We start from the raw sequence: 21,558 nt of genomic DNA, 5'->3' as shown, positions 1-21,558 counted from the left end.
GTGACTTTCTGCAGCTACAGTTTGGTTTCTCGCCTCTGTAAGGCAATATTGTGGAAGTTGCTGAGCTGCACATGCCACCCTCCTGTGGACAATAGATGTCACTGCAGACTGCCCTTTCGGACAATTGGCTGCTCACTCGGCGTGTGCAGGTCAATCAAAGGTACTTGTTCTTCCCACTGCAGTTTGCACACCGTATTTTCTTTACCTCCTTCCTGTACATCTCTAGTTGTATTCGCCATACTAATATTGAGTACAATAAGAAGTCTTACAACACCAGGTTAAAGTCCAACAGGTTTATTTGGAATCACTAGCTTTCAGAGCGTCACTCCTTCATCAGGTGAGTCCTTAGAGAGCCTCTCCACTTTGAGCCGGCAGTTTGCGATGTTGATGGTAGCCATGATGTGGAAATGCCGACTTTGGACTGGGGTTGGCACAGTAAGAAGTCTTACAATACTAGGTTAAAGTCCAACAGGATTATTTGGAATCACCAGCTTTCAGAGCACCGCTCCTTCGTAAGGTGACTCAGTTGTCTATGAACTTTCAACACGTCATCAATGGTGTTATGAAAGTCACACGTACTCCGTCAGACATCAGGAGGTCGGTAACCCCATACCTCAGAACTGCCGCGCAAACCAGGAGCAGCCTGCACATGCGCAGTTCTGCATTTTTCAGTTCTTCGGGCCCAGTATGCCTGGGGATTAAAGGAAACAGAGGTCATGTTACTGGGAGGGGAGCACCATTGAATGGGACAGGGAGAGTCCCAAAAGTAGAATCCCAATTAAGATAAAAAACACGTAAAAGGCTGCGGTTAGCAGATTTTAACTGGACCTTGGCAATCGAATAAGGCTCATGAAAAGCTCTGACGATCCAAGAAGGCAGCAAAGGATTGGTGACCCTGTGCTGCAGGCCATTGGGGCGAGGGTACACTTTTGAAGCAGTACATTCTGCACAGAGTGTTCAAGCCGACATTGTGCTTATGAGTTGGTGTTTGAGTACAGATTTGGGAATCTAGGGGAACGGAGTCTCGTGAGGCAAGATTGAAACACTGTGAGGTGGGCTGTCATTGAGGGCATCAGAGTTGGGGCTACTTTTAGAGAGAATGCCCACTTAGATCTTCAAAGGTGACGACAAGGGTCCCTGGTGAGAGAGAGATGAAGTGAGATGAGTTGACTCAATCCATGGGGCGGATTCTACACAAAATGGGGCTATTTTACTGCAGACTTTCCTGAAAAAAAGAGAGCAATTCACTTACCTGCAGGGGGCTAGCAGGGACCCGGGGAGCTTGATGCAGCTTTGGCTGCGGATGCAGAGCCCCGCACCTCCGGTTCTGAGTCCGCGTATGCGCACAGCGGCAGCCGCGCCGATTGCCATGGCGTACTCGGACCGCGGACCAGCAGCAAGAAAGAAGCCCCCCCCCCGCCCCCCGATCGGCCCCGCGCCGATTCATCTTACCTGTCCGATCGCTGCCTCTGCCGCCCATAAGGCCCCCCACCGGTGATGGATCACCCCGCCCCCCCACCAGGGCGGCCGTGGACTGATCCACAGCAGTCGCACGAGTCCCGACCAGCCAGACGTAGTTAGAACCACGCCATCGGGAAATCGGCCGGTCGGGATTGGAGTACCACTGGGAGGGCCTCTGGCAACGGCCCCCCTGCATGATTCGCGGGCGAGTGATTCTCGCGTAAAAGTCGATTCTCCGCCCCCGTGCCAAACGCGATTTCGCCGCAGGGCTGCGGAGAATCCAGCCCATGGACTTTGTCTCAGTCACATCTACCATTAATTGTGCAGTCTGATGGGGGGTTGAGTAAGGTTCGGAAGACCGGTGGAAAGGGGGGATCTGGGGAAGGAGGTCCTGTTTGTGTAAGCCACTTTGGCTGGGGTTTGTTACTGGGTGTGTTGTTTATTGTGCTCTGTTCCTTTTGATACCTGATGATTTAAATTATTAAAATGATAAATGCCTTAATAAAATATTTTCTAAAAAAAAAAAAATTGTGCAGTGTGGATGTTCAACCACAGTTTACCTGTTAATTACCATGTACCCCATATTAACCCTGAATGTTAGAGTAGAAGATAGTTTTTGGGCGGGATTCTGCGTCCTGCGGCACTCCCCCGCTGGCAGCGGGATTCTCTATCCCACCAGTCGGCCAATGGGGTTTTGCCATTGTTTGCAGCCCCCCACCATCAGGAAATCACCAGGCTTGGGTGCACTGCCAGCGCAATGGAGAATCCCGCCAGTGGAGAATCCAGCCCGTTTTGTTATCTTTCTGACCTTGCATAGTAGTTTATTTCTGTTGTTCAAAACCCATGGAATCTTGTGGCTTTATTTACTTGGCAACTATTTTGAATCTCATCCTTTGTCTACTTTATCGGACACATTATTGGTCCCGAATCGGGTCTTACCAAAAGCTTGTAGGTCTTGTCTAGAACAATGACTTTGTGGATATAATATTGGCTAACAGACAGAAAGCAGATAGTAGAGGTGAACCTCAAATGTGAGGTACATGGTGGTTATTTCCTAGGTGTTCGTATTAGGCTTACTGGTCTTTTTGTTACATGCTCTCCTCAGGTACCGTGCCCGGAGAGTTTATAACCATGGATAGCCATGTTAATCTTACTCCAGAGGAGTGAATCATCTTCATTGGTGATACATTCAAAGCTTGCGAAGCTCTTTAAAGAGATAGCTCGCTGTCTACCTCGATCTCTTTTACCATCGATCTTTCCCATCAGCATTCAACTTTCTAAATCATGATTTCTTATTACATGCCCAAGAGCTTCCAACTGTCTCTTCCTGAAATAAAAACAGGAAATGTTGGACTCAGCAAGTCTGGAAGATTCTGCAGAGAAAGAAACAGAGTTGACGTTTTGAATCTGTATGATTCTTCTTCAGAGCCTCTTTTCCTATGAATGATTTTTTGTGGATGGGGTGCCGTGCAAGCAGGCTGCTTTGTCCTGGATGGTGTTGAGTTTCTTGATTGTTATTGGAGCTGCGCTCATCCAGGCAAGTGGAGAGTATTCCATAACACTCAGGACTTGTGCCTTGTGGATAGGTTTTGGGGGGGTCAGGAGTTGAGTTACTCGCCACAGGATTCTTAGCCTCTGACCTGCTCTTGCAGCCGCTGTATTTACATGGCTAGGCCAGTTCAGTTTCTGGTCACTGTTAACTGCCCACGCTGTAGATGGGGGGGATTAAGCAATGGTAATCTCAAGGGGAGATGATTAGATTCTCTCTTGTTGGAGATGGGCAATGCCTGGCACTTGTGTGATGTGAATGTTACTTGCCACTTGTCAGCCCAAGCCTGGATTTTGTTCAGGTCTTGCTGCATTTGCACACGGTCTGCTTCAGTATCTGAAGAGTCACAAATGGTGCTGAACTTGTTTTTTTCAAATATAAATTTAGAGTATCCAATCATTTTTCCCCAATTAAGGGACAATTTAAAGTGGCCAATCCACGGGGGTTGTGGGGGTGAAACCCATGCAAACACAGGGAGAATGTGCAAACTCCACACAGACAGTGGCCCAGGGCTGCGATCAAACCCGGGTCCTCAGCGCTGTAGGCAGCAGTGCTAACCACTGAGCCACCGTACCGCCCAACATTGTGCACTTATCAACGAACATCCCCAATTCTGACCTTATGGTGGAAGGTCATTGAAGAAGCAGCTGAAAATGGTTGGGCCTAGAACACTACATTGAGGAACTCCTGCAGTGATGACCTGGAACTTATCATCTTCCTCTGTGCCTGGTATGACTCGATTTTCACTGACTTGTTTTGCTAGGGCTCCTTGGCAAGTAACATTCGCACCATATAAAAACCATCTCCAGGAAGAGAGAATCTAATGACCTTCACTGGATATTCAATGGCATTACCCATCGTTGAATCGCCTACCAGCCAACCTGGGGGCCTACCATTGATCAGAAACTGAACTAGACCAGCCATATAAATGCCCCGACTACACTAACAGTTCAGAGGCTCTCCATCTGCCTGGATATGTGCAGCTAGTTCCACTGCACAAAAGTGTTCAAAGATTCCTGCTCAACACAAATGCACTGTTGTGCTGTTTTAATACTAACCAGTATATTTTAAACAGGTAGTGTCGCAGTTAACAGGAAGAGTGGTACTTAGCACGGTGGAGGATTGAAACCAGCACCAACAACAACAATTTGTCCAGAAATAGCACCATTAAACTAATAAAACTGCTCAAGGTGCTTCACAAAGTTAACAAAATTTGACATTAAGTTACACAGGTTGATTAGGTGGCCCAAAGCCAAGTCAAAGAGGTAGGTGTTAAGGAGCATCTAAAAGGAGAAATAGGAAGCGAGGCAGAGAGGGAATTCCAATTTGGGTCTAGACAGCTGAAGACATGATTGTCACAATGAATTGCACCCAGACAGGCTACATCAAAGAACCATGTCAGAAATGGAAGTATTGGGCGGCAAATGATTGGAGGTTAAGGCACAGAGATACTTTATTTTGAACCAAACATGTGCGGTACCCAACACACAGAACAAGGAGAATGTTCCATTCCCTGCATGAGGATCAATCACAACCTCTTCAAAACGATGAAAAGTGAAGGAAAGAGATTCATAATCAAACTGAGCAGATAATAAGAGTTATTCAGCAGTCACTATTCGTCCTGTGCAGTCGGGCTGCCCAACAGCCATCAACAGCCCTGGCTGTATAAGCAGCAAAAGTTTATTAAAATTCAGCAGGAAATAAGAAGTCTGTTTCCAATCGAGCCATCTATTGCTCAACAATACCAATGTGGTTCAGAGTCAGTGCACTTCCATCCACAGCTTCCTTCTGTGCTGACCGGGGACACAACCTGACACCAAAAAGGCTTTGATTAGCAGGTTACAGACACTAAGAGAATTTTGGAATGTGAAGTTCCACAGGGCTATACATTGTGGAATAAGCACTGTGTTTCTCAGACAGGTACAGGGTCTGTCCTGGCAGCTTCGGGAACCAGTTCCAACTCCCCAGTAATGTCAACAGAGGTGACCTCATCCAAGCCAGTCAAAATCATCTTCCTCATCCTCATCTCCAAAGAGTGGCGCTGGTGGTGGGTGGCCCTTCATACTCTGAGTGAGAGACAGAGAGAAAGGTGCAGAGTGACAAATAGCACGCTGACAATCAACCTCTTGAGGCAAAAGAAAAAGATTGTGACTCCACAGGCACTTGATACATATTCACTGCTGCTGAATGGTAGCAGGACTGAGGTTCGATTACACCTGGAATCACACTTCAGGTTCTCAATATCCAACACTTGGTCGCAGCCAAGTTATTTATCCCACCTCCGTTACAATATAAACCCTCAGTTCACAACTCCCTTTATGCCACAGGACATTACCATGAAAACACATTGCTGCAACATTGAGGCAGAACAAAACCTTCATTTTCTTACCACTTCTTCATCCTCCTCTTCATCCTCCTTTGTTGCTGTCTTCCCCACCTTTGTGGTCACAGATTTGAACAAGCCCTCATCATCATCATCGCTGAAAAGACGAAAGGCAAAAACCACAGGGTCAGTATGTAAAAGTTTTCTGTTGTTCATTTTTAATGGTGTTGTACATGGTTATTTTAATGTGCTGCGCTTCTCCCAATAGTGACTGGCACAGGATAAAATTTTTCAAAAAGAAAGCTGGTAGCCCAACTGTTTGTTCTTCATCTGTTAAGTCAAGGTAGCAAGTGCCAGCAGGTTATTCGGCTGAGGAAATCACCATCCCAATCCAGCCAGATCCTGCCCACACGTGGACAGCATTCCTCACACTCCTAACTATTGCCTTGCAGATGGTGGACAGGTTTTGGGGAGTCTGGAGGTGAATTACTCGCTGCAAGATTCCTATCCTCTGACCTGCTCTTGTAGTCACAATATTGATATGGCTACTCCAGTTCAGCTACGGTCAATGGCAACTCCCAGAGTTTTGATGGTGGGGGGAATTCAGCCATGGTAATATCACTTGAATGTCAAGGGGCGATGATTATATTCTCTCGTTGCCTGCCACTTGAGTTACTTGCTGCTTGCCAACCCAAGGCTGAATACTGTCCAGCTTTTGTTCTATTTGGACATGGATTGCTTCAGTAACAGAGGAGTCTCGAATGGGCTGAACATTGTGCAATCATCAACGAACATCCCCAATTCTGACTTAATGATGGAAGGAAGGTCATTGAAGTAGCTGAAGATGGTAGGGGCTAGGACACCACCCTGAGGAACTCCTGCATTGATAGTTTGGAGTTGAGATAACTGACCTCCAACAACAATCTTCCTTTATGCTGGATAACAATGAAGCAGTGCCTAGTGGTATTGTCACTGGACTAGTATTCCAGAGACCCAGGGTAATTCGCTGGGGACCCAGGTTCAAATTCTACCAGATGGTGAAATTTGAAATGAATAACAATCTGGAATTAAAAGTCTAAAGATGACTATGAAACCATCTGGTTCACTAATGTTAGTTCAGGGCAGCAAGATAGCACAAGTGGATAGCACGGTGGCTTCACAGCGCCAGGGTCCCAGGTTCGTTTCCCTGCTGGGTCACTGTCTGTGCGGAGTCTGCACGTTCTCCCTGTGTCTGCGTGGGTTTCCTCCGGGTGCTCTGGTTTCCTCCCACAGTCCAAAGACGTGCAGGTTAAGTGGATTGGCCATGCTAAATTGCCCTTAGTGACCAAAATGGTTAGGAGGGGTTATTGGGTTGCAGGAATAGGGTGGAAGTCAGTACTTAAGTGGGTCAGTGCAGACTCGATTGGCCGAATGGCCTCCTTCTGCACTGTATGTTCTAATGAAATGAAATTGCTTGTCACAAGTAGGCTTCAAATGGAGTTACTGTGAAAAGCCCCTAGTCGCCACATTCTGGCGCCTGTTCGGGGAGGCTGGTACAGGAATTGAACCGTGCTGCTGGCCTGCCTTGGTCTGCTTTCAAAGCCAGCGATTTAGCCCCGTGGTAAACAGCACCTTGTTGTTTAGGGAAGGAAATTTCCTTCTTCCAGAAGGAAATATGCCATCCTTGCCTGGTCTGGTCTACACACGACTTCAGATGCACAGCAATGTGGTTGACTCTTAAATGCCCCTCAGTGGTAATTAGTGAGGGGCAATAAATGCCAGCCAGTTACATTACATGAAAGAATTTTTAAAAGTGCGACTCCCTCAATTCCCATTGACTCCAGTTTTCCTCCGTCTTGTTGGTGCCACATTCGATCAAATGCTGCCTTGATGTCAAGGGCAGTCAGTCTCATCTCACCCCTGAAGTTCAAAATTTTTGTTCATGTTTGAACCAAGGCTGTAATGAGGTCAGGAGCTGGCTGCCCCTGGTGTCAGGTGATGCTTGATAGCACTGTGATGACCCCTTCCATCACTTTACTAATGATTGAATAGAAATGGGGTAGTAATTGGCTGGGTTAGATTTGTCCTGATTTGTGTAGAGGACATACCTGGGCAATTTTCCACATTGTCTGGTGTATACCAGTGTTGTAGCTGTACTGGAACAGCTTGGCTAAGGGCGTGGCAAGTTCTGGAGCACAGCTCTTCAGTGCTATTGCTGGAATACTGTCAGGACCCATAGCATTTGCAGTATCCAGTGCCTTCAGCTGTTTCTTGATTTCCCGTAGATTGATCGAATTAGTCAGGAACTAGCACTTGCGATGCTGGGGATCTCCAGAGGAGGCCGGGAAGGGTTATCCACTCAACACTTCCACCTGGTGATTGTGGCGAATGTTTCAGCCTTATAATTTGCACCAATTTGCTGGGTTCCCTCCTCATTGGTGATGGGGACGTTTGTGGAACCTTTTCCTCCAGTGACTTGTAAAATTGTCCACCACCATTCATGACTTAATGTGGCAGGACCACAGAGCTTAGATCTGATCCATTGGTAGTGGAAACCTTTAGCTCTGTATGGCATATGGAGGATTTTAGGAATATTGGTTTCTAAAAATTGGGACAATTTAAGGGTTAAAAGCCTGGGGATATAGTATGTTTGACTGCAGTGGTCATGTTTTAAAAAATAAGTTGAAGTCTGATCTGTCTGATACTGAGTCCACAATTCTCTCACAGTAGGATAGTTAGCACAAGAGTAATACTATTTAAAGCAGAGCAGTCTTGTGTGAGGACAAGGAAGAAGCTGGAACACGTCGGGTGAACCAGCATTTTGAAGACATTCAGCCAGAATCCGAAGGAGTTCGAACAGGAACCAAATCTCTTTTGTAAAGCAAGTATTGCTCTACGCAATGCTGATTTAAAAAATTAAAAAATTTAGAGTGCCCAATCATTTTTTCCAATTAAGGGGGAATTTAGTGTGACCAATCCGCCTACCCTGCACATCTTTGGGTTGTGGGGGTGAGACCCATGCAGAAACAGGGACAGCGTGCAAACTCCACACGGACAGTGACCCGGACCCGGGATCGAACCCGGGTCTTCAGCACCATGAGGTAGCAATGCTAACCACTGTGCCACCGTGCCGCCCAGGCCATGCTGATTTTTAAAATGTTTTTAAACAATTTTATTGAGGTATTTTTGGGTATTGTAAAGTTACAGATAACAGAAATATGCAAACATCAATATAAAACCAATACTTCAATCAAACCATACTGCACATGCCCGCTCTTCTCCCCTAGACACTACCTGCCTATTTATCCCTCCTACTCTACTCTAATCTCCGCCCCCCCCCCCCCCCCCCCTGCTGACGTTCACTCTCCTTCGAAGAAGTCGATGAATGGTTGCCACCTTCGGGTGAACCCCAGTGCAGATCCCCTCAAGGCAAACTTAATTTTTTCCATACCCAGAAAACGTGACATGTCCGAAAGCCATAGTTCGGTCTTCGGGGGTTTTGAGTCCCTCCATGCCAGCAGTATTCGCCGCTATTAGGGAAGCAAAGGCCAGAACATCTGCCTCTTTCTCCCCCTGGACTCCCGGGTCTTCCGAAACCCCAAAAATTGCCACCCCTGGACTCATCACCACCCTTGTTTTCAGCACCCGGGACATGACCTCCGCAAATCCTTCCCAGGAACCCCTAAGCTTAGGACATGCCCAAAACACGTGAACATGGTTCACTGGTCCTCCCGCGCATCTAGCGCACTTGTCCTCTACCCCAAAGAATTTGCTCATCCGAGCTACCGTCATGTGGGCCCGGTGAACGACCTTAAATTGAATCAGACCGAGCCTGGCACATGTTGCGGTTGAGTTTACCCGACTCAGGGCTTCCGCCCACAGCCAGTCCTCCCATTTGAGTTTCAGTTCCTCCGTCTGGGACTCTTCCGCCTTCATGAGCACCTTTTAGATATCCGATACTCTACCCTCTCCTCCTTCTCCTCTAGAGACTATTCTGTCCTGGATCCCTATTGGCGGGAGGCGTGGGAAGGATGGGACCTGTCTGCGTACAAAGTCCCGCATCTGTAAGTACCGAAAGTCATTTCCACATACCAGCCCAAATTTCTCCTCCAAGCCCCTCAAACTCGCAAAGTTCCCTTCCAGGAACATATCGCCCACCCTCCCCACCCCCGCCCGCCGCCATGTTCGAAACCCTCCATCCATGTTCCCGGGGTCGAATCGATGGTTATCACATATTGGAGCCCAGACAGACACACCTCCCCCCCCCTCCACTGGACTCATATCCGCAGGGCCGCCCCCACTACCGTCTGGTGGAGTACCTGGCCGGTGACAGCGGTAGGGGAGCCGTGACCAGGGCTGCCAAACTGGTGCCCCGCACGAAGCCACCTCCACTCGCTCCCAGATAGACCCCGTACCCACCATCCACTTCCTTATCATGGCTATGTTAGCCGCCCAGTAGTAGTTGATCAGACCCGGCAATGCCAGTCCCCCCTCGCTGCGGCTCCTTTCAAGCATCGCCTTCTTCACCCGCGGGGATATTCCCGCCCAGACAAAGCTCATGATTTTTTAGCCAGTCCTTTTGAAGAAGGACCATGGGATAAAGATCGGGAGGCACTGGAAGATGAACAGAAATCTAGGGAGGATTGTCATCTTTACAGTCTGCACCCTCCCCGCCAGTGACAGCGGGAGTGCATCCCATCTCCGAAACTCCCTCTTCATTTGTTCCACCACCCTAGTCAAATTTAACCTATGCAACCTGCCCCAGTCTCGTGCCACCTGTATCCCCAAGTACCGGAAACTTTCCTCCACCAGCCTAAATGGCAGCTCCTTCAGTCTATTCTCCTGGCCCCTTGCCTGCACCACAAGCATCACACTCTTGGCCATATTTAATTTTTACCCTGAAAACCAGCCGAACTTCCTCAATGTTTCCAGTATATTTTCCATTCCGGCCAGTGGGTCCGACACGTACAGGAGCAGGTCGTCCGCATAGAGAGAGACCCTATGTTCCACCCCCCTAGTCATTCCCTTCCACCCCTTTGCAGCTCTCATACGCCATCGCCAACGGCTCTATGGCCAGCGCAAACAGCAACGGGGAGAGTGGGCACCCCTGTCTGGTCCCGCGGTGTAGTCGGAAATAATCTGACATTATCCTGTTCGTCCTAACGCTAGCTTTTGGGGCCTGGTACAATAGTCTGACCCAATTAACCAGTCCCTCCCCGAATCCAAACCATCCAATCACCTCCCACAAATAGCCCCACTCCACCCAGTCGAAGGCCTTCTCAGCGTCCATTGCCACCACTACCTCTGCCTCCTTGCCCGTCGGGGGCATCATGATCACATTAAGCAATCTTCTCAAGTTAGCGGTCAGCTGCCTGCCTTTCACAAACCCTGTCTGATCGTCCCCAATCACCTCCGGAACGCAGTCCTCAATTCTAATCGCCAGGACCTTGGCCAGTAGCTTGGCATCCACATTGATCAGGGAGATTGGTCTGTATGACCCGCAGGATTCCGGGTCCTTGTCCCGCTTCAGTATCAGCGAGATGGTGGCTTGCCGGTCCCACTATCTCTGAGAACTTCTTGTAAAACTCTACTGGGTATCTATCCGGTCCCGGGGCTTTCCCCGACTGCATGGCCTTTAGGCCCCCCAATATCTCCTCCGTTCTAATCGGGGCCCCCAGCCCGTCCACTAGTCCCCTGCCTACTTTTGGGAAGGTTAGTCCATCCAAGAACCTTTTCATCTCCTCCGGCTCTTCCGGGGGTTCTGAGGTGTACAGCTTCCTATAGAAGTCCCGAAATACCTAATTCAGTCCTGCCGGGTCCTCCACTTTGCTCCCCTCCCCATCAACCACTCTACTTATTTCCCTGGCCGCCTCCCTCTTCCTGAGTTGCTGCACTAGCAATCTACTGGCCTTCTCCCCATGCTCGTACACCATTCCCCTTGCCTCCCCAAGTTGTTCCACGGCCCTACTCGTGGATAGCACCCCCAGTTCCGCCTGCAATCTCCGTCTCTCCCTGAGTCGGTCCTCCGAATTTCCCTAACCAATCTGTCCATTTCTGCTCTCTCCGCTCTGACCCGGTGAGCCCGAATTGAGATCAGCTCCCCCCTCACTACTGCCTTCAGCGCCTCCCACAAGGTCGCTGCTGAAACCTCCCCCGTATCGTTCACCTGCAAGTAATTTTGACCATGCTGATTTTAAGATAGATTGAGAGTTGCACTTTGTTTCTTCTTTGAGTAGTAGTGTTTAAGGGATAATTGTAAGTTGTTCTTTTTGGGTGTGAAGTTAGAATTTAATATTGTATTCATAATAAAGTATTGTTTTAAAAATACCAAATCTCTATTTCATGTAATCACTCCTGGAGTGAATCATTCTTACTCACGGTCTTACATAAAATCTAAAATATTGGGGTTTCAGTGCAGTATCCTAGCCATTGTGTGGTCTGGTCTGGGATTGTAATATTTATCTATCACTTACTGCTTATGCAAGCAAGTAGTCATGTTGGAGCTTCACCGGGTTGAGACCTCATAATTTTTAGATATGACTGATGTTGTTCCTGGCATGCCCTCCTGCACTCTTCATTGAACCAGGATTGATCTCCTGGCTTGGTGAAGTGGAGAATATGAGGTTATAGATTGTGGTGGAGTACAATTCTGCTGCTGCTGATGGCCCACAGCGCCTCATGGTTGCCCAGTCTGGAGTTTCTGTTGCTGTTCGAAATCTATCCCATTTAGCATGGTAGTCGTGCCAAAGATGGGACTTCGTCTCCATAAGGCCTGTACGGTGGTCATTCCTACCTATACGGTCATTGACAGATGTATCTGTGGCAGGCAGGTTGGCGAGGATGAGGTCAAGTATGTTTTTTTTCTCTTGTTGGTTCCCTCACCACCTGCCACAGACCCAGTCTAGTAGCTAGGTCCTGTAGGACTTGGGCAGTAGTGGTACTACCGAGCCACTCTCAATGGTGGATATGGAAGTCCCCCAACCAGAGTACATTCTGCATCCTTGCCCCCCCTCCTATCAGTGCTTCTTCCAAGTGGTGTTCAACATGGAGGAATACTGATTCATTAGCTATGGGGGGGGGAGGGGGACAGCATATGGTTATCAGCAGGTGGTTTCCTTGCCCATGTTTGACCAGATGCCATGAGACTTCAGTGTTGAGGACTCCCAGGGTAACTCCCTCCCATCTGCATACCACTGTCCCAGCACCTCTGGTGATGGTGGTGTTTGGGACATTATTTGTATGATTCCACGAGTATGACTATGTCAGGCTGTTGCTTGGCTGGTCTGTGAGACAACTATGCCCATTTTGGCACAATGTTACTGAGGAGGGTTTTGCAGGATTAACAGGGCTAAGTTAGCCTATGTCAAAAGTAGTTGCCAGGTGACCCATCCAGTTTCATTGCTTTTAAGCAAGGTTTGATACAACCGAGTGGCTTGTTAGGCCATTTTAGAGGACATTTAAGAGTCAACCAAATTGCTGTGAGTCTGAAGTCACATGTAGGCAAGACCGGGTAAGGTCAGCAGATTTCCTGGGGACATTTGTGAACCAGATGGGCTTTTACGACAATTGACAATGGTTTCATGGTCACCCTTCAGACTTTTAATTCCAGATTTTAATTGAAACTAAATCTCACTATCCACCATTCGAACCTGGGTCCCAAGAGCAGTGCCCTGGTCTCTAGATCATTGGTCAGTATGCTGCTGCACCTCAAATTGTTTACGGTAGATTGGGAAAGTAGTTAAGAGCAAACTTTAAGTAAGAGTAAACACTTAAAAGAATTATTCGTAATTCACAACAAATCCCCACAGACATGTGGTCCAACTATAATAAACAAGAAGTTTAAGATAGAGTTAGATTAAAGGAAGAGGCTTATGTCGCTAAAAGGAGTCAGCCTGAGGATTGGGAGGATTTTACAATTCAGAATGGAAAAACCAGAAGTGGATAAAGAAGATGCGATGTAAAGCAAACTAGCAAGAGCCACAAAACGAGTTGTAACAGCTTTTTTAGGTATGTAGAAAAGATGAAATTAGCAAATGTAAACAATGGCCTCCTAGAGAGAGAAATACAAGAAATTATAATGGAGAAGAAGATGGCAGAGACATTAAATAAATATTTTTATCTGTCATCATAGTAGAAAATACAAAAAAAGCATTTTGGAAATAGTGAGAAACCAAGGGGTTTAGCAAAAATGCCCAACATTAACAGTTATCTGTCAATCTGTACATGGAAAGGTGTGAAGTTATCTGTTGGTATTCAGAGAGAGCTCAGTGTTCTTAGACATGGCTCAGAGCAGGTTAACATGCAGGTACAGCAAGCAATTGGGAAAGTGAATGATATGTTAAGTCTTTATTACAAAGGGACTGAATTACAAGAGCAAAGATGTCTTCTCAAAATCTCAAAGGACCTTGGTAAGATCACAAAAATTCATTTTATCTATGGCACCCAGCTTGAAGGCATAGTAAGAGGTGGGAAGTCACGTCCTGAGGGATGCAATCCCTAGATCACTGAGCACACACACTCAGTGAACAGCTAAGACCAAATGGATCAGACATTAGAAATATTTTTTAAATGTCTTATCCTTGAAGACTGGTTACCCCACAGGAGCACTTACATAATCCTATTATATAGCTGTGGTTTTCTGAATCAATCCAACCATTTCATTTCATTTCCTCGTGGCCACATTGACCTAGAATTCTGTGATCAGACTATCTTATTTTCTATTTCCAAGGACACCCCAAGTATAGGAAACCGAGAAACCTTGCGATTTCTTTGAGTTATATGCTATTTACCTGGAGGGGTTTGGTGTGGAGACAGAAACCTTTGTGCCATTGGTACCATGTTCGGTCACATGCAACGCCTCCAGATCCAAGGGAGTTTCATTTGGTTTAAACACTGGATCCTCTGGGATTTCTGGGCTCTCTTCATCCCCATTGAGACCTGGGACTATTCCATGCAAAGGCTCTGAAGGCCGAGTCTCCTCCTGAATTCTAGTGCTGATATTCCCATTTTCAAAACTGGGTATTTGAGATTGCTCTTCCCCTCTTTCACCAGTTGTTGAACTGTTTAAAACTGAGACACTGCCGCCCGACTCATACTGCTGAGCCCCATCCACTGGGTTAAGACTCTTCTCTACTATCCTTTCATGCTCAAGGACCTCTGTTTGATGACGTCTTTCACTTTGTTGTTCAGCCAGAGGCAATTCCACTTTCTTCTCAGTCTTTCCCTCATCTGTCTGTTTTCCCGAGTGACACTGCTGAGCCCCATCCACTGGGTTAAGACTCTTCTCTACTAACCTTTCAGGCTCAAGGACCTCTGTTTGATGACGTCTTTCACTTTGTTGTTCAGACAGAGGCGATTCCACTTTCTTCTCAGTCTCTCCCTCATCTGTCCGTTTTCCCGAGTCCCCCACAGTGTCCCCCTGACTGTCTGCTGTAGGTGGACTCGGTGCAAGAGTGGCAATGTTCAGGGTAGGGATCAGAACTGCCTCCGACTGTTCCAGCTGTGTTGCTTTTGAGTCTTCGGCTTCAGCATGTTCGAGATTAAGGTCAACCGTCTCGCGAGAATGACCGGGTGATAAAGCCACGTCATTTAACCGAGCAGCTTCAGATGCTGTAGGATGCTCCTTGTCCAACGCCACACTCCTTGGATTTTCTGTGATATAGGTATTCACCTCAGTACTCATACTCTCAGTCAGGGGAGCCGACTGTTCCTCAATCTCCTCGGATTCTTCATCATCATGGTCTTTTTTCATGATTGGCTGGTCTTGGTCACGTCTCAGGAGTTGCAGAGTAACCACCTGTCAAGAAAGAACAAGACAAGATAATCTGTGGATAGACTGTATCACCAGCATTGCGGCATAAACAGTTACTGCATGGCCCCATGATGGATCGGTTAGAGGTGCACTAGCCAGTGTGAAACTGATCCATACAAGTTGTCAATTTTCACCCCTCTACATGCAAAGTTAGTTTTGTCTGCATTACAATTCACTTGCCATTATTGATCTGTCCACTTGCTCATTTTGCCCAGATCATTCTATAATTTCAATTTTTAGTATTATTGCCAAATTTCACCAGCTTGCACCATGTTTCTCAATCCAGCTCATGCGTGTAGATTAGAAACAGTGAGCTCCGCGACCAATCACTCAATACTTGTAAAATCAAGGACACACAATTTTCTAATCCTTCAGCCAATTTCTTATCCACTCCAAGGGTTTACCCACAGCTTTGAAAATGGATGATTGTCTTTCTGGTGAACTCTTGGTTGGAAGTCTAGGTACACTATGTTGCAGAGCTTGCCACAGTCCAGTTTGGGCACTATGTCCTCAGTTTCAGAAACTGCTCAGTCAGGATTTCTCCCTTCTGAACCCATTCAGGTTACTGGATTTTAAATAATATTTAAGTTTACTTCTGATAATGAGTTCCATTATTTTCACATGGAATGGAAGACTATGGGGACTGTAGCTGCCCTGTACATTTACTCCTTTATAAATATACCTCTTCCCAATCAATAGCACATCCAAACATCCCAAGACTCCCTTACAAAAGCAGTCCGTCTCTCAGATCAACTCCTTTAGTTCTGGAATGAATACCATCTTTCTCTTGGGATTTGTGTGTTTATATCTTTTTAGCATTTATTATTGGAGTTACTGATTTTCCAAGATGTCACATATTTTCTCTTCCCGTTGCTCGCCATTTCAACACAAGACCCTGCTCCAATGCCTGTCCTTGGCCTGCTGCAATGATCCAGTGAAGCTCAACGCAAACTGGAGGAACAACATCTTATCTTCCGGTTAGGCACGCAACAGCCTTCCAGTCACAACATCTTCAGATGATTAGCTCTACCCCACCTCGACCCATTTGTTTTCATCCCATTTTAACTGTCTTTTACCATTTATTTCTTTCTTAATATATATTTAACCCCCCCCCCCCCCCATCTTATCCACCTTTCCTTACCCTTTCTCCTCTTTGCTTCCCCCTTCCCCTCCCCCCACATCTACAGTTCACCCTCTGATGTTAGTTTCTCTGCTGTTTGGCCTTTCACACCTTTTCTTCTCTCTGGGGACGGCCATTAGCACTTTCCCCTTGGTTTCTGTGGCCATTAGAACCCGGTTTCCCTGTGTTCCTGTGGCTATGACTCGTCTTTCATTCTCACTCCACAGTCTAAATATTTCCCACTTGCTCTGTTTTTAGCTTTGACAAAGCGTCATTGGACTCGAAACATTAGCTCTCTTCTCTCCCTACAGATGCTGACGGACCTGCTGAGATTTTCCAACATTTTCTCTTTCGTTTCTCTTGTGAATATTTGTTCAGACTGCCCTGTTGCACTGAAAGAATATTTACACATTTATGTTTGGCCTCTATTGCCATTTTTTTTCCTTGCATCATCTTTGTTCCTCTGATGTGTTTTGCAATTTCTTATATTGCTTCCAATGTGGCTGGTCTTTTCAATAAGGTTTGTACCTTTTGGGAAAATTACAAGGCAATAGCTCTGTTGTGCTAAAGTTAAGATCTTCTAAAATACATGGACTTGAGTCAGGGAAGGCTGGTACATAGATTTCCATTCTTTCTTCAGCCCCTTCTTACAGGAAAATGCAGATACACTATGGGTCTTGGTATATTCCCACCATTTGCAGTGTAACAGAGAGTTACACATTATCTAAACTGGTGCTTAAACTTTGCTTCCTTCAATTCTGGCCTCTTGTGCATCTCCAATTTTCTTCATCCCACAATTAAGGCAGCCTTGAGCTGCCAAGGGCCCAAACTCTGTATTTCCCTCCTTAAAATTCTGTCCCTCTACCTCTCTATCCTCCTTTAAAATGCTCTTCTTCCACCAGGCCTGTTCTAATATGTGGTTCTGTGTCAACTTGTGCCTGATTTTGCTCCTGTGAAGTACTGCGAGATGTTTAATTGGATAAAGGGACTATGTTGTTGGCAAGTTGTTGTGTATGCACCGTCACACAGCATGAGAAAGAAAGAGACCAAACTCCAAATCTACTCCTACAGCAGGAGGCACAATGCCTGCGCCTGCAAGATGGCCAGCTCCTGTGTATTAGCTATATTTGCAAATGATGTTTACTTTGAAATCTGAGGGAATAGGTAAAGGAGAGAGCTGCATCAAAAATTATATCGGCAGGTCTGGACAGTGGGTTTTAATTGCAGAAAACAGGTATACAAGCCCAACCTCTGACACCTTGGGGCTGGTGGTTGCAAAGTCTGTACCTTGATAGTGTTCAGAATGACGCTGAGAACTGCTCTGCCATTGTACATTTCGTCCAGGTCAAACTCGCCTCGCAACGACTGAAATACACCATTCATGATTTTCTTCACCTGCAAGAAACATTTATGTCACCGTACAGCTCCTCACACAGGCTTTGAGGTTGATGTTTCAAGATGAACAACAGAGCTACTGGGGATTGAGAATTTTCATCATTACTAGCTTCACAGTTGCTTCTAGCTTTTTCTTTGGATGTGTAGTTTGTTGATGCCTACTAAATCATTTACAGTAAAGGGTTTGTTCACAAAGAAAATAAATAAAACATTCAGGAATACATATCCATCAAAATAGTTTGCTTAATTGTATAGTCAAATATTGAAGGGATATTGATGTATCTATATTGGAAAATTACTTCAAACTTGTTTTTCCTGCAAAAACACTTCACAATGCATTAAAACCATTTCAACTCAAAAAAAAAATTATCAACTTCACCATCGAGCACACTCAAGTCAGGTACAATTTAGATTCAGAGAAATGGTCTCCCTATAGTGTCCCATTAAAATTATTCTAATTGAAGCCCAGAAGAGCATATCTTACCACAGAGCAATGTGATGTTTGCTCCAGTTTCTAGGTGCCAGCTTATAGACAGCGTGTACTTGACACTTGCAACCACCGCCAACTTGGCTGAGATGGCTCCAGACTCCCTTTATGCAAGTGTCAGAGGAAGAGGAAGGAGTGGAGCCGTGTTGAGGGAAGGAGAGAGAGAGAGAGAGAGAGAGAGAGAGAGAGAGAGAGAGAGAGAGAGATTATCATAGAATTTACAGTGCAGAAGGAGGCCATTCGGCCCATCGAGTCTGCACTGGCTCTTGGAAAGAGCACCCTACCCAAGGTCAACACCGCCACCCTATCCCCATAACCCAGTAATCCCACCCAACACTAAGGGCAATTTTGGACACTAAGGGCAATTTAGCATGGCCAATCCACCTAACCTGCACATCTTTGGACTGTGGGAGGAAACCGGAGCACCCGGAGGAAACCCACGCACACACGGGGAGGATGTACAGACTCCACACAGACAGTGACCCAAGCCGGAATCGAACCTGGGACCCTGGAGCTGTGAAGCAATTGTGCTATCCACAAGGATACCGTGCTGCTTCACCAACTGAAGAAATTAGGGGCCTGGTTTTCTGATTAGATGGACAAATTTAACATCTTTGATTGGACATCTACAAGGAATAAGGCATAACAAACTTCCAGTTTTGTGCTCACAGAACAGGCACAAAGACACACTCTGCAAGTTAGCCAGGGACAATATCAGACACATATGGCTATGGGTAGCGGTTGTGTTTAGGGTATTAGGTTGCTGAGGCAGCCAAAGTCAGATCACCAACAGAATCCACTGGAAGGTAGATATTCCAACACTTCATTCATCTCAGTAGTGCCTTGAACAGCAGAACCATGGAGCAGTTAGAGCTGGGTTAGCATCTCTTTTCACCTTTCGCCTGTCACCAAGTGTCCCAATTCCCAACAATGATAAACCAAGCATTTCCCTCTCCTGGAGATATAAAGCAAAATGAGAACAAGTCCTAGCCTATTCACAGGCACCTTCTAGTGGCTGCTGCATTGTACCAGAGCTCAGAGAACCTATTTAGGATGGATGGATGGACCAAAATACCATTAAAACCAAAAGGTGGTAAGAACATACGAACTAGGAGCAGGAGGAGGCCATCTGGCCCCTCGAGCCTGCTCCACCATTCAATGAGATCATGGTTGATCTTTTGTGGACTCAGCTCCACTTTCCGGCCCGAACACCATAACCCTTAATCCCTTTATTCTTCAAAAAACTATCTATCTGACTTCCGGGTGCGGCGATGACCAGCTAAGTCGCACGTTTCGGCAGCTCCCGTTGGAACGGACTTTTGGGCTCTTAATAGGAGCCTCAACGGCCAAAAACACTGTGCGGTAAACCAGAAGGGAATCCCCCCGGACACGCATGGAAAAGGGAGAGGATAGCGGCCAGATTGCGGAGGATGCTCTGGAGCAGCGGCAAGGAAGGGAAGCTCAAAGCAAGATGGCGTCGGAAGGTGGCTGCTTGTTATGGGGCCCGGACCAACAAGAGTTCATGCGGCGCTGTGTGGAAGAGCTGAAAAAGGAGTTGAAGAAGGAGCTGTTGGCCCCGATATTACAGGCGATTGAAGGGCTAAAGGAGGAGCAGAGGACACAAGAGCTGGAGCTTCGGGTCGTGAAGGCAAAGGCTGCTGAAAATGAAGACGAAATACAAGGCCTGGTGGTGAAGACAGAAACGCACGAGGCACAGCACAAAAGGTGTGTGGAAAGGTTGGAAGTACTGGAGAATAACTCGAGAAGGAAGAATCTAAGAGTTCTGGGTCTTCCCGAAGGCGCAGAAGGGGCAGACGTCAGGGCATATGTGAGCACGATGCTTCACTCGCTAATGGGATCGGAGGCCCCGACGGGCCCCTTGGAGATGGAGGGAGCTTATCGAGTTCTGGCGCGAAGACCAAAGGCTGGAGAAATACCCCGAGCTATAGTGGTGAGGTTTCTCCGCTATAATGACAGAGAGACGGTCCTCAGATGGGCGAAGAAAACTCGGAGCTGTAGGTGGGAGAACACGGTGATCCGCGTATACCAGGATTGGAGTGCGGAGGTGGCGAGAAGGAGGGCAAGTTTTAATCGGGCTAAGGCGGTGCTTCACAAAAAGAAGATCCAGTTTGGAATGTTGCAGCCGGCGAGATTGTGGGTCACACACCAAGGGAAGCACCACTACTTTGAGACGGCAGAAGAGCCGTGGACATTCATTGTGGACGAGAAGCTGGAATAGTCGGGCAAGAGAAAGAACTTTTGGGACAATGTGGTGGGGTGATTATGCGGGGCGAGAAAAAAAAGGGGGGGGGGGGGGGATGGTTTTTTCAATTTGTTAATTTTGCGATCCTGGAACTTTTCTCTCTTCCCCATGTTTGGGGGGGGGGGGGGGGGGGAAGGAGTGTATGAGGAACTGTGGGCGCCGGCCATTAGGGGCCGGGCCGAGTGGGAAATGCGGGCTTTGTTCCCACGCTATGCTAATTATGGCGGGAACAGGGACGCAGGAAGGAGGGGGCCTCGCACAGTGGGGGCCGAGGACAAGGGGTGGAGCTGAGGTCAGCCAGAGTTCGCTGACTGCTGGTAGCAACATGGGGGGTGCAACTACGCTAGAGGGGGATCTAGCGGATGGGGGGGTTAACTGGGTTGCTGCTGCTAAGGAGAAGGGGGAGCTGTTATGGGATGGGGTGGTCGAGGCGGGAGGGTGCCGTCGGGGGGATATACGGGTACATGGGAACCGGGTGAGGAGCTGGGTTAAAAAAGGAGATGGCTAGTTGACAAGGGGGGGGGTAAAGAGCCCCCCCAACCCGGCTGGTCACGTGGAACGTGAGGGCTGAACGGGCCGATTAAAAGGGCACGGGTACTCGCACACCTAAAGAAATTAAAGGCAGATTTGGTTATGTTGCAGGAGACGCATCTGAAACTGATAGACCAGGTCAGACTACGTAAAGGATGGGTGGGGCAGGTGTTTCATTCGGGTTTAGATGCGAAGAATAGGGGGGTGGCTATCTTAGTGGGGAAACGGGTACTATTTGAGGCAAAAACCATAGTGGCGAATAGTGGGGGTAGATATGTGATGGTGAGTGACAGATTGCAAGGGGAGGCGGTGGTTCTGGTGAACGTATATGCCCCGAACTGGGATGATGCAAATTTTATGAGGCGTATGTTGGGACGTATCCCGGACCTGGAGGCTGGAAAGTTGGTAAAGGGGGGAGACTTCAATACGGTGCTTGATCCAGGGCTGGACGGGTCGAGGTCCAGAACCGGGAAGAGGCCGGCAACGGCCAGGGTACTCAAGGACTTCATGGAACAGATGGGAGGGGTAGACCCCTGGAGATTTAGTAGGCCTAGGAGTAAGGAGTTCTCATTTTTCTCCCATGTTCATAGAGTATACTCGCGGATAGACTTTTTTGTCTTGGGAAGGGCACTGATTCCG

The 21,558-nt window shown here is 47.3% G+C and overlaps 1 protein-coding gene across 2 annotated transcripts in view; it reads right to left on the bottom strand.

Moving 5' to 3' along the window:
- Positions 1-278: 278 nt before the first annotated feature.
- The window catches only part of fkbp15b (FKBP prolyl isomerase family member 15b), a 171,687-nt gene continuing 150,407 nt past the window's right edge, over positions 279-21,558 (bottom strand). Inside the window, exons 26-29 of one of the 2 annotated variants that reach the window (XM_072488175.1) lie at positions 17,531-17,638; positions 14,102-15,108; positions 5,400-5,490; positions 279-691 (exon numbers count right to left, since the gene is read on the bottom strand). In XM_072488175.1, the coding sequence (XP_072344276.1) occupies positions 584-691; positions 5,400-5,490; positions 14,102-15,108; positions 17,531-17,638 (1,314 nt within the window). In that variant the 3' untranslated portion in view covers positions 279-583. Of the gene's footprint in view, positions 692-4,438; positions 5,077-5,399; positions 5,491-14,101; positions 15,109-17,530; positions 17,639-21,558 lie in introns of those variants that run through there. The other variant, XM_072488176.1, reaches the window with a different exon arrangement.

Source organism: Scyliorhinus torazame, chromosome 22, assembly GCF_047496885.1.
Source record: "Scyliorhinus torazame isolate Kashiwa2021f chromosome 22, sScyTor2.1, whole genome shotgun sequence".
NCBI lineage: Eukaryota > Metazoa > Chordata > Chondrichthyes > Carcharhiniformes > Scyliorhinidae > Scyliorhinus > Scyliorhinus torazame.
The sequence above is the reverse complement of the archived record's forward strand: the minus strand, read 5'-3'. Positions and strand labels throughout refer to the sequence as shown.